Source organism: Lemur catta, chromosome 12 (assembly GCF_020740605.2).
Source record: "Lemur catta isolate mLemCat1 chromosome 12, mLemCat1.pri, whole genome shotgun sequence".
Lineage (NCBI taxonomy): Eukaryota > Metazoa > Chordata > Mammalia > Primates > Lemuridae > Lemur > Lemur catta.
The window spans coordinates 33,323,973-33,343,805 of NC_059139.1; the positions used below are offsets into that span (position 1 = coordinate 33,323,973).

At 42.1% G+C, this 19,833-nt stretch overlaps 1 protein-coding gene across 2 annotated transcripts in view; it reads right to left on the minus strand.

Annotated features, from left to right (window-relative positions):
- Positions 1-18,199, minus strand: part of LOC123647972 (chondroitin sulfate proteoglycan 4-like) — a 48,072-nt gene extending 29,873 nt beyond the window's left edge. For both annotated transcript variants that reach the window (XM_045565641.1, XM_045565639.1), the window contains exons 1-4: positions 16,138-18,199; positions 14,235-14,702; positions 9,767-9,943; positions 869-1,067 (exon numbers count right to left, since the gene is read on the minus strand). In XM_045565641.1, coding sequence (XP_045421597.1) covers positions 869-1,067; positions 9,767-9,943; positions 14,235-14,702; positions 16,138-17,970 — 2,677 coding nt within the window. In that variant the 5' untranslated portion in view covers positions 17,971-18,199. The remainder of the gene's footprint in view (positions 1-868; positions 1,068-9,766; positions 9,944-14,234; positions 14,703-16,137) is intronic.
- Between the last annotated feature and the right edge of the window lie 1,634 nt (positions 18,200-19,833).

Sequence of the window (19,833 nt, forward strand, 5' to 3'; positions counted from 1 at the left end):
TACTCTATTTTCAAAGAAGATAATTAAAAATAACTGAACAGATGAGACTTTTTAACTTTCTCATCATGCCCCACTGGCTCATGCTCCCTCCCACCCCTGCTGTGGGAATGGCCTGTTTCAAAGCCCAGCCACCCTTGCAAAGTGACTGGGTCACCTGCAGATTTACAGTGGCTGCTTGGCCTATTGATTTACTGCTGAACAAGAGGAAAAAGAAAGGCCTTTTCAAAGTCAGGATCTCTTAGAATTACAGTTATATCCATTCATTCATCCATGTATTCATTCACTGAATAAATATCTCTTTGTTTTGTTCATTAATGTATTCCTAGCTTCTGGAAATTAACTGGGCACATAAGAGGTGTTCAGTATTATTTCATTCTTTCAACAAATTTTTAGTAAGCACCTACTATGTTCCAGTCACTGTTCTAGGTGCTAAGGACACCAAAGTGAACAAAACAAAGGCCCTGCCCTTATAGTGCTTATACTCTAGTGGGGAAGACAGACAACAAAAAAAAAATATTCAACTCAATCTATATTATAATGTCAGGTAGCTAAGGAAAGGGATGGACAGTGGCAGAGAAGAGATGCTGTTTTAGTGGGTGCTCAGGAAAGGGCTCTCAGAGAAGCTTAGATCTGAGCACAGACCTTACATGACAATCTGAGTAAGCCATGTGAGTTACAGGGACTCTCTAATGCTTGCTATTATTGGCCTTACTAAAATCAGTCACCTTTTAAAAAATTATTCTGTCACTGAGATGGAAAGTTTTTAGATGGCCTTAGGTTTTCGGTCAGCAACTCTTAGGTATGACTATCACATTAACCACTGATTGAAACACGTTTCAGTTTCACGCTGTTTTCCTCTGTGGCATACCGGTATGTACAAACACTAGCTGGCCCTCATTGATTTGAGCCTGGGTGAAGTTCTGGATGCTTTGGCCAGGAAAGGACTTGAGAGCCAAATGCCCATTGCTGGGTGGAGTGACCCAGTAGGCCAGGTCCTGTGGGGCGGAGTCCACATCTTCTGCACAGAGGTCACCTTTGGTCATCACAGTGACAGAATTTACCCACACCTTAAAAAGAAGAGGAACGTGCATCTTTTGAGTCCCAATTGTAATCACATCACATTAATAAACTGGATATCTATGACACCCTGGTCCCTTGCATAAAGATTCAAAAGCTAAAGCAATTCATGAAGTCTCTTAATTCAAAACTGATATATAATTAAATGCCAGATGAAATGCAAGGCATGTTGCAGTATTTAATTTATGAGGTCTATGAAGTTTCAGTAAAACAGTATTCATAATTATTCAAATTTAAGTTTTTAAACAGCACATGCATTTATAGAAAGTATAATAACAATAAAAGTTGATGGTAACTAAGCACCTCCTGTGTGTTGGGCATGGATTTCTATTCATCACTGGAAGAAGCAAATTATTTCATCAGCTTTTAAATAGTTGAGAGAAAATCACACATACTGCATATTTTTTATTCCCTTTATCTAGCCAGTCTTGCAAGAACACCAACATCTGGTTCCTATGACCTTGCAATGTTTGCTGTGCTTACAGCACACATCTACAATTGTATCTGGGTAATATACCCTGTTTTTCAATTACATTTAAAATTTATTTCTATTGCCTAAACATCTTCATTCAATAATTCATCAAACATTAAGCGTCTACCATGTTCCAGGCAATGATCTGAGTACTGGCAATGTATCAGTAAATGAAACAGAGTCCTGTCCTCAGGGAGCCTGCATTCCAGCAGGAGGGGATGAAGGGACACAGGGAAGAAACAACAGGCATAATAAGGAAATGAATTACATAGTGTGTTAGAAAATCACAGCACTATGAAAAAAAGAAAAAATAAAGCAAGATAAGGGGGGAGGTTCAGGAGTGGGCAAATGTTAAGTAGGAAGCTCGGTTTGACGAAAGGCTGGAAGGAGGTGAAGGAGGAGCCAAATGTATAAGCAACTATCTGGGGGAGGACCATCGGGCAGAGGAAACAGCTCTAATGTGGGCCCCCTCTATTGGGGGGTCAGGAAATCGGTTAGTGCGGCGGGAACAGAATAAGCAAGATGAAGGGTAAAAGGAGATGAACATAACGGAAGGTCGTATCACACAGGGCCTTGAACACACTGTAAGAACTTTGGCTCTTCCTTGAGTGCCACGGGGGATCATCACAGGGTTTTAGGTGAGGAGAGACCTGGGAGGACTCAAGTCCTCACAGAATCCTTTGGCTTCTGTGTCAACAACAGAACCTGAGAGGGCCAGAGTAGAAGCTGAGAGACCAGCAAGAGGCGACTGCAATAATCCCGGAGAAGGATGATAGAAAGAGAGTGGCCGACAGTTGCAGAGGTGGCAGGAAGTGGTCAAATTCTGGGTGTCTGCTGAAGATAATGCAAAAGAGTTTCTAACAAATTACACGCAGTGAGGTGTGGAAGAAGGAAAGGTGGAGAGAATGACTCCGTGGCTTGGGGCCTCAGCAACGAGGATGCGTTCCATCATCTGCAATAAGGAAGCTGAGGACAGATTTGTGGAGTGAGATCGCGAGTTCAGTTTTGAACATGTTAGGTTTAAAATGTTTCTGTGGACACTGAATCACATCTGATGGCATCGGGCTGTTTTGAGTTTCTCCAATCATACAATCACATGATCTTTCACTAACACTATAAACAAGTGGTTTTATCACTAACTCAATTATCACATTGCTATCTGCATTTATATTGATATATTTTTTCTTATCCACAGACACATCATGTGCACATTCCCAAGATTATGTGTCATTCCTTGTTTTCTGGCTAGAATCTTATCATCATCTTCTATGTTTCTTACTAACTTGTTTAAAAATTTGATCCTAAATGATTTAATATATAATCTCTCCAGTTAAAGGGAACTGTTCCCAGTAGAACAGGCAGTTTATAAAATAATTTACTCCATGCTCACTCACCATCTAATTGCTAAACATAATTTGAGACAGGGAGATCAGGAAGTATATACAATCCCTATGCTTTCATATCAGACATGATCGGGCTAGAAGACAGAAATTCATTCTGTTCCTTCTAATGTACCAACTACTGACAGCACAGGAAAAAAAACTACTTTGTGAATTATCCTTTAGCTCTTTGGAAGTTAAGAGTTTAGATCATAAAGTAATTGGACCTAAATAAACATCCACGTACACCACATACGCACGTGCACACACCCCCGCACACATACATACACACTGAAACTTACACATCCAAATAGATGTTTAACTCCTCAAGGAGACTATGTTGAAGAACAACATAGGCCAACACCAATATCACTGCACACAATTATTTTCAGGTTGTTCAAGAACATTTGATTTTGTTTTTGTCCAGTTATCTGGGTTCAAATCATTCCTTTGATGCTAACTAGCTATGTAACTTTGGGCACATTTCTCAGCTTTCTGTGCCTTAATTTCCTCATCAGTAAACTAGGAATGATGGTGTTATTATGTATATTGAGTAACTTAATATGTGAAAGGTGCTTAGAACCACTTCACCTGGCACATAGTAAGCATTCAATAAATATTAGCTTTATGGAATTCACCTTCTTCATCAGATTTGGCTCTGAGGATGGATATGATTTTTAATATTGCTAAAAATTATTACATCATTAAGAGTGTGATGATTGCCACTATTGAGGCTAGTCTGCAACATGTACTGCAGATTTTGTTTGATCTCACAGCATTCCTCCATAATTTGGGGTGAGTAGTGTATCTGTTTAATAATTGTGTTGCCAGTGGATGCTCCCATATCTTGCCATTTGGAATATGCCCACTGAAGATGTTTCAGCACTAAACTCTAAGGAAATCAACTGTTAAATAGCTACCAGAAATGCTAGTCAATACAATGTGCAAATTATAAGGTTTTGGCCTTCATTTAACCTGTTGAAAGGCTATTTCTATAAAATGTACATGTTGGACTGTTCCACAAAATTCCAGTTTTTCACTTTTTACATGTTTAAATCCACCCATATATCTTGTCCTCATTTCTTCAACAACTCAAGCTGATGTGGAATCTGCTGCCATTTCTCTTCCCGTGACTTGCAGACACTCATTTTTTCCAACACTACGCACATGAATGCTGGACGAAGCATGTTTTCCACTGTCGTTACTCTGCTGCGGAACACTGCTTCTTCCCCCTCTTGCCTCTGAAATACACTATCTTCCAAAACAAATGGAAAACCTGCCACTCAAAACAAGAGCTGGGAACCTCAAGTCTTATTTCTACCAAACCAAATTTAATTCAATTAATAGCCCTATTGCTCCAGGTGAGGCCTAATTTAGTGCCTAGTGCTTGGCAACAGAAACTTCAGCTAGGTGGGGAGAAGAAAAACAAAACCCCCCAACTTGAATTCAGATTGAAAATTGATCCAAAGCCCAAAAATGAATGGCTCAGAGTATAAATATCTGAACGAATTAACACAAACCTGGAATAATATTGTTTTAATTTACCATTAGCTTTAAGAAGAGACTAGTGGTATTTATTAATAGAAACCCAATTCTGATCCAATTTAATTCTAACTATGGTTGTAATATTTAAAAACCCAGATCCTTCCTGAGTTTCATATGAGGGATGTGAAAGGCTCATAGATGCACTGTCCCACGGGTGGTACCCCCAGGACTTCAGCTGTCACTTCAGGCTTTGCTGTCCTAATTCTTCTGCTGTGCTCAGCTCTCAAAGCTCTTTCTAGTGATGACAAACACTTATCAAAAACAAGCAAATGGTTCTATTTTCAGAATAAAACAACAACAGAATGTATAGTATTATTGAAAGAAAAACTTGAAAAACAGAAAAATGAAGCCCCCTTGTGGACACACATATATTTTATCAGGTGTACACAAAAATCACTGGTCATGCTTGAATACAAAAGTACTCAGTAGAATATATTTCAGAGTAAAATGCAAAGGATTCACCTACAATGGCCTAATTCCTGTGTGTTAGGACACAAATGATCTGTATGGCCATGGAGATCAGATGAAAGCCCCGTGGCTTAAGAAAGTGTTGCTATAGGACTTCAGGAGAAAGAAGTATGTTTGACATGCTGGGGCGGAGAGGTTAACATTCAGATTCCTGGCTGCGAATGGCCCTCCAGAGTCTGAGATGCCATCGGTGGCTCTATCCCCCTCCCCGGTCCCACCTTCTCTCAGGTATACTGCAGGTGGACCTTCCTGCCACCTCCTCCAGGCCCTGATGACAAGTAAGGAGAGTGAGTGGTCTTGAAGGATAACGTGAAGGTCTTGAGAAAATGCTGATGGGAAAGTCAGAGACCGCACCGGATCTGAAGGCCTTACGGGCTTCGCGTTTGAGTAACTGCCTTTGCCCCAGACTCTGCTGCTGTTTAACTTTGTTATTTTGGGCAAGTCACTTAACCTCGTGAGCTCTAATTCCCTCTTCTTAAAATAGGAATAAGAGCAACACTCGCTTGTTCTACTTTACCAGGTCCTTGGGCTTCTTCGCTGTAACTGCGAAGGAAGAAGCAGGAGACCCTGGTGGTTCCGAGCTCAATCTCGCGTCTAGCTCTGCCACTTACTGTCTACCAGCAGCTCTTCTGCTTTCGACCTTGAGGAAGCCTGTCTATGCTGCAGATTCTTCATCTTTAAAATATTAATAAAAATCATAGCCCGAAGAGATGTTGAATATTCGATGAGTAAATGTAAAGTGCATAGAACAACGCCAGGTACAGAGCACTATGTATTAGCTGTCATTATGACCATGTAAATGGTTGTTATTATTACTGTTTGATATGCTCTGAAACCTAGAAAAAGAAATGTCATTGTCTGAAATGATCCCCTAAATTTGAGACTTGGCCTGGACAGAAGTAATTAATAACCATAGCACTAGAGAAACTCTGTTATTGGAAAATACACTCTCATGACTCTACTATTTTCATAAAATGCATATGCTTTCTACAGTAACTCTCAGGGAAAAGCTAACAAACCTGATGCGTGACAATTCTTTAATAGTATTAAAGGTTATCAATTCAAGAGACTGCCCTGCAACATGACCAACACACAGTCTTTCCAGGAAGCTTTCTATGCCCGTTTGCCATTGCTATTAATATTATATATCCTGGTGGACAATAGAGCTATCACAGTCCAATAAAAAAATTTAGGGGCAGAAAGTAAAAGAATGTCTTCGATGTCATAAACTGCCTACACAGGCTTTCAAAATTAGCAAGACCAATTCCTGGTTGTCTCTTGTCTCTTTTGTCAAGTCTAAATTATGTTGAGATTGAAAATAGACATTGTTATTGTATCACAAAATTTCAGTGCACAAGATTTCATTGTTCTAAAAATCCTCACAGCAGCTTCATTCACATTATACTACATATACGATGAAAGCAATATTGTGATTATATGCTCTTGTCTATATTCCTTTCTCTTGGAATATTTGAAATTTTATAATTTACGATTTTTCTGCCTTCCTCGCCATGACTTTGGGCCACAATAGCCGTCCATGAAGTGAATAAGGCGGGTTTCAGACAGCATAGCTGGTCCTTCCATCCCAACCTCCCTCCCTGCTGAAAAGGACAGGCGGATGGGCGGGACACGGGCAGGCAGGGCTGACCTGCAGGAGGGCTGTGACGTTAAGTGGTCACAGGGAGCCCAAAGCTGAGGGTAGAGACCCTTTATATGTGGTAAAGTAGCCCAGTCAGGGGAAAATTTGGGGGTAGGGGGTTGTTACAGGCTGCATCGACTCTGTCATGACCCTATTGTACCAGTTTCTACATGTCCCGGTGGATAGAAGTTTCAGTAGATGAACTCCTGAGACCTGCCCTAACCTCATAAAAGGACAGGTTTCCCCAGAAACGGGAAGAGCAATGAAAAAAGTGATCCATCCATATAAAAGCACCTAGCTTTGCTAGATCAGTGGCTTACGGTGTTTTTTGATTACCACCCAAAGTAAGAAATACATTTTACACAGCAACCTAGTACACCTATGTGTATTTGTGTGTATATGTTTAAAGTCCAATATATGTATAAATGAAGCAAGTTTCACAAAACAATACTGACCCTCATTATACATAGCATATTCTGATACTACTCATCCTACTTAATTTTTTAAAAAATATTGATTCTGACCCACTCAATTAATTTCACAGCCCATGTGCAGGTTGCAGCCGGCAGTTTGAAAGCACTGTTCCAGACCGTCCCCACTGTGGACAGCAGAGCGTGGACCCGGTGCTCAGACTACCTGGCTACAGATCCCGCTCTGTCTTTTACCAACTGTATGACCTGGTCAAGTGACTTAACCTCTCTGTGCCCCAAGGCTATTGTAATCCTCATTTTATTTCAAGAGTTGTTGAGAGAACTAATGAGAAATCATTGAATCATTTACGTGATACATTTAGAACTGGGCCTGACGCACAGCAGGGGCTCAATAAACGCTCTCTTGCCTCCCATGGTTATCTCCAGAAGGCCAGTGGAACAAAATCATCTGGCATCAGGGGGTCCGTATGCCCAGAAATCAGCTCTCACCACGGAAGTCGATGTCTATTCTCTCTCCTCCTCCTTCCATCTGCTGCTCCAGTCACTCAGAGCTTTTTGTGTCTTCAAACACGCCAAACCCACTACAGACTCACTACCGCTGCCCTTGGTTATCCTCTGGCCGGGAATGCTCTTCCCCTAATATTCATCCGGCCCCTCACTTCCCCAGCTAGTCACCTCCACCCCCCAACCCACCCCTACCTTTATTCAGAAAAGAGTTAACACAGCAGGCTGAAGACTGTCTTTCCTGAGAAAGGCCTGCTCACAAGGTTGGCTCTTTGCGGGTATCTGGGAACTTTCCTACGCTGACACATTTTCCCTGGATGATAAGGGTGGCTCACTGTGTCTAAACTGTTGGTCCAAACAGTGTGGTTGATGCTGGGCACTTGCTTTCCTCCTGGGAGTCAGGGATTTTGGCACATACTACACAGACGGTGCCTAGCTGGCCAGCCCCCATTAAAAACCTTGGCCACTTGGTATCCAGTGAGCTTCCCTGGTAGACAACATTTGCGTGTGTTGTGACAACTCACTGCTGGAGGAATGAAGTGCATCCTGTGCGACTTCCCTGGCAAAGGACTCTTAGAGCTTGACCTAGTTTCCTCTGGACCTCACCCCATGTGCCTTTTCCCTTTGCTGATTTTGCCTCGCATGTTTCACTGTAATAAATCTTGGCCATGAATATGCTATGTCCTGTGAGTCCTTGCAAATCAGTGAACCCAGGAGAGGTCTCAGGAACCACCGACACACAGGCCTCCATGCAAATGTCCCCTCCTGGGACAGACCTTTCCTGACCACCCTCTCTGCAGTGTCGTTATTCTCTAACCCCAACCATTCTCTATCCCTTAAGAGTTTACAGGAAAGTACAGCAGATCACCACTTTATTTATAACATAATTTTATTGTATTCCTCACTGAACATAAGCTCCATGAGGGCATTTAGGGATTCGGCATTTATTGAGCCCCTGTGATGTGCCGTATACTGTGCCAGGCACTGAGGAGACCACAGGGAAGGACAGACAAAATCCCTTCCAGATGGAGTTTACACTTAAGGGAGGAGACAGATAGCAGATTATTTATTTGTTTACTACCAGGGAGTGATGGGCACCAAAAAGAAGAAGAAAGCAGGGTCCAGAGATAAAGAACAGCACAGCGCTATCTCTGCTGGGGTGGTCAGGGAGGGCTCTATGAGAACATCACATCTACAGCCTTCGGGAGCCAGAGTCTAGCAGGGATTCCCAGAGGAGGTAACACAGCTACACTTAAAGAGAGGCCCTCTTACTAAGTTCTGTACCATATGACTGGAAATCAATAAAATCCCAAAAGGCTCTGTTCACAACAGTCATAATTTAGACAAAGGAATCTATTTAATGTAAGCTTTGAGATACTTCAGTATAAACTGGCACTGATGGGTTGCCAGCTCTGATGCTGGTAGTGCTGGCGAGGCAGGAATGGAGCCAGCGGGGCCAGGCGGCTTCCTGCACATCAGCCCCCCTGTGTGGGCAACAGAAGCCACAGGAGCTGACAGTACCCCAGGGATCCCCATCAGGAGAGGAGCAAAATGGTGCAGACCCTGCGTAGCCCAGAGATGCCTATCTGCGAGTGCTTGAGGAGTACCCCTGGGGCAGCCTCAGAGAGAACAAAGGGGAATAGAAGCTCTCAGAACCCAAGGAATACTGTCATATGGCTTTACCATGGCCTCTTTTTACCCAAAATCTGGTGTGGCCTTGGAGTTTTTCAATGACAAGAGCTGCCATTTATTGAGCCCTAACCATGTGTCAGGGACTGCGTGAGAGCTTCACATCATTTTATCTTTTAATCCTCACACCCCTGCCTCCATTCACTGCCTCCAAAATGAGAGCAAATCAGTGGGCTAAATAACCTGCCCAAGGGCACATAGCCAGGACTCGCACCCGGGCCTGCCACTGCAGAGCCCACTCTCTCAACCACGAGGCTGCCAGCCTGGCAGGGGTTGCCCACGTGCACAGGCCTCCCTAACGCAGCTTATAAAGGCCATGCTCTGGGTGGTGCCTGCTCAAGCAATGCAATATGCAGGTCACTCACTGTGATTCCCTGCCACTTCCCAGCTGCACCCAACAGAATGTCCTGCTAGTAACTAATATTTATTTAAACCAGTGGGAACATGTCAACTCTATAAACATAGTCATATGTCTTCTTATTTATCATGAGAAATAGTATAAATGAAAATCAAATCAGTAGCCCTCAGGCTCTCATGATAAGACAAAGCATGTAGCACTTACCTGGAGGACGTTATTGGCTATAATCACTGGAGCTTCATCATTTACAGAGTCAACAGTCACAAAAAGAGTTTGGGGCAGACTCTGTTTTCCAAGCTCTGAGCTATTTGCAAAGATGGTGAAATTGTCAAGAAGCTCTTCACTATCATCATGAACATAGTAAATCAATTCATTTTCCACCTATAAAAAATAATAAAATCACCAACTTGCTGAAATGTGACTTTAAAAATATGAATAAATTGCTATAAAAGAAATCCTATTTTTTATCTCTAAAACACAGGGAAACACGTCTTCATCCTGTGAAGTTTGAGTATGACAATCAGAGTGCAAATTGCGATGGATGGAATGGTTTTTGTGAAATGACACTGCATCCCAGAAATTAGATTAAGGAGGAACCAAGCAACTGGGCAATGTGGTGTAGCGGGGAGAATGCTGAACTGATCATCAGAAGACCTGGGTTCAAATGCTGTTTCTAACAATAAAGTGTGCTGGGAGTGACATAATCTAGCTTTTCTTCCAATGGAAGAACACCTAATAAAATTCAGATTCACCTTCACTAATGTTTGAAGTTGTTGATTGCTTTGTTGAACAATACAAACCATTAGATTTAGGCTCTGAAACTTCTACCCATTGGTTGGATTTCTCCTCTTTGGAGACATATAGATCAGGGAAACTATTAAATTCCCCCAAATTCATCTTTTTCTAAGCTAAATATGCATTGTTCCCTTAACTGCTCTTTGTATGTGAGGTTACACCTGCTACCTCCTAATCCTTCTCCTCCTCCTCCAGAATACAATAGTTTTTTGTGCAACTCATAAGGGACGCTACCCATAACTAGCTAACATACATCACCTGTGGACAAACTATCATGAAATATATTGGAATCAAATTATTCTGTCAAAACTGCCCCTCACTGTAATAATCCAAATGCCAACATTTACTTTTATCCCTGTTGGATTTCATCTCTTTTATTTTAATTCTGAAATGGTCATCCAATGAATTAGTTATTCCTCTTGGATTTGTAATAACCACAAATTTGATGAGAATGCCTTTCATGTCTTTAAGACTCTCATGGAAATACTAAAGAGCACAGGATCAAAATCAGAGACCAAGAGAACTTTAAAGCTAGAGGGGAACTTGGCTTCTGTAAGTTCATGACCCAAACATACAGCAGAAAACTTCCAAACCCCAAAAGGAGTCATCGAACTTCTGAAAAAGTCTCTGGGGTTGTGTTTATTTTGATAAAATACAGCCAAAATTTTTAACAGTCCAACTTCGCCCATTCCTGTGGCGCACTTCCTTTGAGCAAAGTCTTTTGATCTCTCAGAGGTGTTTCTGACAAGAGTTGAAAAGTTCGTGAAGGATCTCAAGGGAAAGTTGTGTCCACCCGCACACAGGTGCTATGAGAATTTCTCTGGAGTTCCGTGGGCAGAGGAATTCCAGATCATAGGCCTGTCCACATGTTCCTGGAACATGCCGTTTTAAGCTATTTGAAAACAATCATGGAAGACGGCACTGATCAGAAGGTGAAAGTGTTAACCTAATGCACTTTGGGAACATAGCGTTTAAACAGCAGTCACCTCCAGAGTGTTTTTCCTGGAGAAATTTGTCATTTCCTCAACGGAGTGGCACTTCCCAAAATGACATGTCCTTTAATGGCATTAATCTGAAGGCAAAGAGAAGGTGTTTTGGGGATTTGTCTATTCCTAGACTTCTAAAACAAGAACAATATCTGCCGATCTGAAACTAAGGGATACAACTTGTAGAAAATCTTGACAGATTAAAAAGTATTTGGTCCCTGTCACCAATTCTGTTCAGGGGTGTACTGTGTCGCTCCTCTGCTCACATCCTCTCATCCTCCAGTGCTCCTGTCTCACGCCTCACTCAGGGTCAAAGGTGAAGTCCATCTGCGGCTCTCCCCACCATGCATGCAGCTCCAGCCATCCTGGACGACCTGCTGCTCCCCAGACCCCAGACACACACCCAAACGGAGCTCCTGCTCCTCCCTCTGCCTCAATGCTCTTCCCACAGACACTTAGCTCACCCACCCCTCACCTCCTCCAGGCCCTCCCTGAGCACTCTGTCAGAAATCCAACAGCAATACACACACATACACACACATGCACACACATACACACCACTAAAGGACCCAGCACTTCTATCTCCCTTTCCTGCTTCATTTTTCTCCATAGCACTAATCTTCATTTAACAGGCCATTTATTATTAAATATTTCATATATTTATTTTATTTATTGTTTCTCCCTGCCTCCCTCTTTACCCCACCAGGAAAAATGCCCCCTAAGGGCAGGGATTATTGCCTGGTTAGTTCACCACTTTATTTCCAGTACCTAGAACTGTCATCCCTGACACACAACAGATATACTCAAAAACTATTTGCTGAATGAATGAATGAATGGCAAAAATGGCCAGGGACTCTCCTTCTCCAAGCCACTAAAGGCTATAGCCATTACTTTTTAGAGGTTAGTGTCACAGTAAGTGAAAATGATGATGTGTCAAAACCTGGAGACCTCAGGAGTCATGTAGGAAGAGACAATATGAAGGGGTCATCCGGAAAGCAAGGACATGTGATTTTGACTCTTCTCTGTGAACGGGGCTACACAATAATATAGATGCCACACGGAACACATGTATCTCGACACACAGATTTCAACCAACCATCTTAAATACATGCCTCTTATGAAGCATGATTAATAACTGAAATTGACCAAGATAGGACCAAAATTTAGTACTCAGAAGACAGGACCACAATTTATAAGCCACTTTTAGAAAAGTATTCAATTCAACTCACACCAGAGCAGGTGGTTATGTTGGATGGTTTGTCCAGCCTTTGAGAGGGACGCCATGATTAAGAGACACCTGCACAGGTATCCCACCTTTCCTGGGTCCCCAGTTGAGAAGCACCCAGGTTTAAGGTCTTTTCCAACCCTCAGCATTCTCTGCTTCTCCCCAGGGCTCCTCCGTGCCACTGGTTATGTCCAGCCCTCTTGACACGTAACTCCAGTTATATCTCCTGTGGACAAAGGCGAAGACTCCCAGCCCCTCACACTTCCCAACTCTCCTCCACCTCCAAGATAACTCCCCTTGCCCCTAGAAAGCTCTCGGCCAGGTTGTTCCCTTTGTTTGTCTTGCTTTTTTCTGTTTCCTCCTCTGTTATCTCCCTGCTCTTTCTCTCTCTCCTCAAAGTCTAACTCAAACGTTATTCCCTCTGTGAAGCCTCCCCTGTGCTCTTAAATTAGAATCAAATGTGCCAATTCTTTACTCCCATAGCACCACAGTGAAAATGCCAAAGAGAGGCAAGGTTATACCTACATTAAAGTTGGTGCACCTGGTTCCTCCACCACATTTCTTGAGGGCAGGGAAAATGTTTTACTTGGTAACGCCACACAGTAACTCAAATAGAGTAAGCATTCAGTAAATGGTTTCAAATCAGTGGATGAGTTCAAACTCTTAGAAGCAAAATGAAGCAGCGTACACGTGTTCTTAGCTGACTAGACAAAGACACCCCAGAATGGTAGGTGGCTGTTAATTGTTCCCCACCTGGAGAGTACGTGTTCCTAGGGGCTCATAAGGAAATGATGGGCATCTGCCGCTACTTTTCAAAATTTAAAAAGAAAGTAAGGGAAATCATTCTTTTATTCAGGATAAGAAAGCAAAGTCTGACAATAATACAATTCTAGCCCAAGGCAAAGAAACCCGATACCAGCACAGAGTTGACCTTGGTTACTTTATGCTGATTGGAATCCACATTGGCAATTGTGTCCAGCTCCCCGACTGCAGGGACTGGGCCATTTTGACCACTGATAGCCCTGTGCTTACCGTGGGACATGGCAGAGCACGTACTCTATAAGCATCTGGTGGTAGAATAAGGGGGTGAATGGATGAAAAAGTCTGCCAATGATTAACGCATGCCTGTGTTAAATATCGGGGTGTTAGCCTGATATCACTGAGAGGGACAGTGACAATGAAGTAGAATTGGGCAGCCAGGATGGTGCAGGAAACCCAGAGCAGATAAACAAAAGCTGGGGGACTAGGGATATTTAACCTAAAGAAGATAAAATCCAAGGGAATTTGATAACCTTTTCTTTCAAATATTTAAAAAAGCTTTCATGAAAAGAGGTCTGTGGGGTACCAGAGCCAGGACCTAGGAGAAAAAGTTTCTAAATGGCAGATTTCAGCTCAGCCTAAAGAAATTTCTAACAAATGGAGTGTTTTCACACTGGACGTGCCCATCTCAGGAAGCAGTAAGTTCCCCATCACTGAAGATGCTTAAGCAAAGGCTAGATGACCTCTGTGTGGGGATACTGCACAAGGGCTTCTAGCATCTGATGGAAAGTTGGACTAGAAACCCTCCAGGGTCCCATCATTCCCAAAAGTCCATGAGTCTAAATAATAAATACCCCATTTTTTCTCTTCCCCAACATTCCCAAATTTGTTAACTGAGAGTTATTACCTGTTTCCTGGTAAATTTCATTAGCTTTACTCTTGGAAATTTAGAACTTTCAAGATAACCATGTTTTGGTGGTTCAAGTAGAACAAATTCACAGTCAAGTCCCTCAAAATATTTGTTTGGAATTTTGAGGTAGTCTAGAAGTGCTGTGGAGCCACCTTCTTGAACTGTGAAATTCTGTACCTCCAGAGGAATCCACTTAGGGACGATATCCACCAAGACTTCCATTCCACTCACAACTTGGACACCATCTGTCACATCCAGGGAAAAACGGTCCTGTTGTTGGCCAGGAGCTGTCTGCACATAAAGGATGTTGCCATCATCAACATCCTGTTGTGTAAAAATCAAAGGGGACTTTCCATCTGCACCCAAGCTGCCTTCTTCTGGTACAGATTTTTGGAGGTCTCCATGCATTGGTGGAGTTCTGACAATGAACACTGCTTCTGAAGGAATATTATCTTCATGCGCACCCTTGAGTTCAAATACACAATACACAGGCACAAAAAGAAAAACATATCAATAAATGTAAGCATCAAGGCTGTTGATGAACCAAATTGTTTTCTGTTAATGTCCATGAATGGCTTAAGTTACAATTAGAGTTGATACACAGTTTGAACCTGGGTCTGTTCTGGTGCCCATGCCAATATTTTGAGCATCAGCCTCGGTCACAATGACAAGTAATGGTCAACAATACCTGAGTAGCTACTAATGTATTAACAAGGCATCACTCACAGCTGCAAAAAACCCAGGATGCAGAAGGCTGAGGTGAAAGAAATAAAACGGTAATATAAGGAGAAGGAATGAAAGATGGTGGGAGCAGCAGCAGCTGAGTTACTAAAATTGCAAGACCTTAGAGGAAAGATTTTCCTCCCCCATTTTAACTAGTTCAGCATTTTCAATACATCTTTAATTTACTGATTCAGCAAAATCCACCTCAAAACTGGGATTGCAACCGATTTATAGTCACTGAACTACACATGCCCCCTTGTGGTGAAACTCAAATATAAACTTTCCAAGTTCTTCAAGAATTAAGAAAAGTGGGTGGGTCCCTTATTCCCTTATTCAAAACTCATTTATAGTAAACTGATTCTGATTTGAATTCATTTCTATTTGATGTTATTGGCTGCATCTAGAAAACAAGTAAACTCATTTTCAGTCCTGAGGGTAGATTCAGAATAGCCTGCATTTGTGGCCAATTGTCATAAATCACAGTTTACACACCACAAATCCTGTTATAGGATTATCCTAAAAAACAAAAAACACTCCCTCCTAACTCTGATTGACATGGCTGTGCCTGCTGGAAGTTTCCAAATAAGAGCCCCAGGATAACAGGTGGCTTCTGGTCTCACCCCTAGCTTTCCACTGGTTTAGGCCAATTTTATCCATCAACTTAGGAAACTAAACAAGGCCACATTCAGAACTTAAAAAAAAAACTGTGTAACATAATATCTTCTGCTGTTTTAGGAATCCTTTTTATGTTTGTTAAATTACTATAGGTTTTTATATATCCTGCTTCATGGTATCATGAACGTAACTCAGATCAAATGAAATATTGGCACTATTGCTATGAATAATGAATAAAAGTACAGATCTCTTAATTTACCATAATACATACCTCCCTTCCTTGTTCCCAGTTCAGACTACACTAAACATACACATGTACGTGTGAACACAGCCTTAAAATAAGGCTGATGATTGCTTATATTCTATTTTAACTACTAATTGGTAATATCAAAATCAAGAAACCTTTAAAATTTTCTTCTCAATGGCATCTATGTATGTTTTAATGTCACTCCTAATAACAGGAGAGAAAGCAACACAAAAATAGCTTTCAGAAGCAAACAGATTATTAGCCCCTATGGTTCTAGGAGAGTGAGAATTCTTGATGCTTAGGACGACCACCTACCTGGAACCTTCCTCTGCTCAGTTTTACTGGTTTTCCTTCTTCAACTACAAGAGTCTTGGTGTGCAGCACATGGGTGAGATGCTGGTTGCCTTCCGAGCGTACTTGAACAAATACTCCTGCTTCTATGTATGTGTCTTTAACTTTCACTGTCAGGTTGAACGCATCAAAGTTGCTACTGCCGTCATGACTATAAATCACACGTCCTTGCTTCAAATCATCCTGGGAAAACGAGTGGGAGACTGAATTGTTGACCAGTACTCTGCCATGCTTTGGGGGCTGCACAATGTGGTATTCGATCTCGTGGTCTGTTCTGACATCTTGGTTTGTAGTGACACTCAGGTTGGCTGCTGTGAGGCTGGCATCTTTTCCTCTCCGTACGAGCAGCCCTGTGTTGTTGGCTATCTGGACATAGGGGTCTGACACACTGACCTCAAGAAGGGATGACGTGTAGTGAACACCATCTGTCACAAACAGCACGAAGCGTGCCGAGTCTGTGCCCCGATGCCTGAAGAGCACGCGCCCTTCCCGAAGATCCTCTTGTCTGAACTGGTAGAGTCTCCGAGTGGGGTCGCTGGCCAGCACCAAATCCCCATTTGGGATGCCCCGCCGGGTGTAGAGCAACTGCCCATCGTCAAAATCTAAGTCAGGGTCATGGTAACAGAGATCTGCCAGGGTCAATAAGCGCTGGCCGTTCCGCACAACATGAAAGACCTTATCTACCACACGTACTGGTTTCTCATCATTCTTTAACCCAATAGAAACAGTGACTTTGATTTCTGTAGACAGATGCTCTGAGTTAAGATCTCTGACCGCTCCCTCTTGGCCTGGTCCTTTGGTGGAGGCCACGATGAAGAATTCATCAAACTCAGTCTCAGAGTCATCATGAACATACATCAGCCGTTCACCCACTATGTCTTGATTTGTGAACGTAGTGATATTGTCATTACTTTCCAGAGAATCAGAAAAGCTAATCAGTTTCAGCCTCCCATGTTGAGGGCTCTTGGTGATTTTATATTGGAAGATCTGATTGTCCAAGGTTTGAACAAATAACTCTGTTTTTGTAATTAATTTCCCTTCTCCTTCTTTTACAAATAATCCTTTGTTAGTTAAAATAATTCTTGTCTTATCTGCTTTAAAGTTTATTCTAAAAGTATAATCTTTTGATTCTATGTGTTTTGCAACAATCGAAAACCTAAAAGTATCCTGTGAGTCTTCCCTTGGCCTCTCCTGAGGTTCATAACTTACCTCAGCGTCTGTAATATTTTTTTGGCTGAAGATTGAGTTTATTTTTAGAACTTTATTGCCAAGGAGCAATTTTCCTTTCTTAGGAGGGGTCAGCAACTTAAAATGTAGTTCCCTCTCAGCTACTTCCACACCCTCTGTTGCAGCCTGCAAAAGATCAGAACTCAATACTTGCTTGTTTATTTTACTGATCTCTAGAGGAACATTTTCCAGAAGTGTAAACTTCAGCCATCGTACAGTAACTGGAAACATCAGCTCCTCGCTGATTTTTCCTTCCACGTTAACTTTAAATTTAAAGTGATCCGTAACATTTCCTAACTGCATTTCTTTGAATGTGCTACAATACCGGACACGACTCTGATCGATGGAGCGCTGAGAAAAGGTACTAACTTGTTTCCATTCCCCACTTGACTGGAGCTGCTGAATCTGGCCATACTGAGGTGGGTGAGTGATATTATAGCGAGTCTCCAGCTCATGCTGCTCACCATTAACCTCCACGGACAAGTTACTCTGTGTAATCAGAGCGGTGCCACCCTGTTCTACAACGACACCGGTTATATTGGCCACTACAAAGCCCCAAGGAACAGCCATGACCCGTAACACCACCGTGTTGCTAACCAGCTCTCCGTCACTCGCTCTCAGAACAATCCTAGAGTTCCGATGACCCCTGTGCACATAAAAAATGGTGCCATCTCTTAAATCCTTATGTGTAAAACCATTAATGGCTTTCCCAGGATCATTTGTGTTTTCTAAAAACCCAACATCTGAATTGAAGTTCCCAAGAACTGAAAATCTAAGACGTAAAGAATCTGTGTCAGGGTCTGACACATGTATTATATTTGGGGTCAGTCGTTTCTTAGAGTTCTCAAACAGGAGTAGCAAGTTTCCTTCCAAGAGCTTGAGGTACGGGGGATCATTTACTGGAATGACAATAACATTAAACACGTATGTAATATGTTCTTGCAGATATGATGGCATTTCCTTATTGTTATTGGAAGAGACCGAAAATGTGAAATAATCCGTGGGTTCTTCTGAACCATCATGGACATACCAAACTTTTCCTTGCCACAAATCTAACATAGTAAAAGCCGTCTCCATTTCTTGCTCAGGTGAAACATCTAATTGAAGAAACCCATGAGTAGGCATTTTCTCTATTTTAAATAGTATTTGAGAATGATGGACACCCAAATCCTTAAATTTCCCATTCACCTTTATATGTTTTTGTTCAAGTAAGGCTCGTCCACCTTCTTGGACCTCCAAGTTATTCAAAACCAAGAAAGAGCTACTCTCATCTTGATGAAAAGCCTTGATAGCTTCAGGGATGACAGTGGAAAGGGAGACTTCCGACTGAAGTAGGTTTTCTATTGCTGTCATGGAAGGATTTGCGTTACCAGTACTCTCAGTTTTACACCCAGCAGAAATATCTCTGGAAACAAGGGCATCCCTTAACGCTCTCTTTTCTGAGTTGGTTTCCAAGCTTCTTAAGCACCCTTTGAAAGAGATTCTTCGAGGAGATTTCCCAGGCACAGAGGCAAGTTCTAACTTCTTTACTTCTTCCCACATTCGGTTATCAAGACCTCCCACAAAGAGGGGGCCTTCAGATACAAATGGTCTGCTTTGCAAAGGCAGTGACATCCTTACTCCTTGTTCATCTACCATTAGGTCCAGATACCCTTCCGTGAATTTGAGTTGAATAATGTGCCATTTGTTGTCACTAACTAAGATAAAAGAAGAAAGCTGAGTTTTACTTTTACTCCTTCTTACGTGAGCCTTCAATAGACCTTCATTTATTTCCAAAGCAACAAAATCTCCTTCTCTACCTGACTGAAATAAAAGCAAGGCCCATTGAGTTCCAGTTTGCAAAGCAAATTCCAATAGCCCTTCCCCATGTACCTTCCATTCTGGCAAAGTGACATAGGATCTAGAGCTAAAGAAATTGATAGCTTCATCCTCCCCTGCAAAAAACTCATCACTGCATCCAAGTGACACCTCATAAACCTTCTTAAAACCAGGGTAAGATCTAAGGGACATAAGAATCTCCCTCTGGTTAAATATCACTTCCTCTATACATCCGCGGAAATTGGGGAGCTCTCTGTCTAGGTAAGGGACGTTGAGTGACCCGCGTCCTCCTACATAGATTCCATGTTGAAAATTCAAATTATTCATCCCACCAGCCATTTGGCCAGTAGTCTTATAATGTTTGTCAATAACCAAGGAAATATTATCCTTAACATAGGACAGTTCCACCAAATGCCAAACCAAGTCGTCCATACGAAGTCTTTTCTCAGAAAGGAGCACTTGTTTACCTGTACCCAAATTCACTCTCACCTGTAAGAGAAAGAATCATAATTAATCACTCTCATCTCACGTCTCATCTCATAGTATTTTACTGAGAAAATGAGACTCTTCACAAAAGAAAAAAGAGGGAGAGAGAGAAATTTGGACATAAAAACT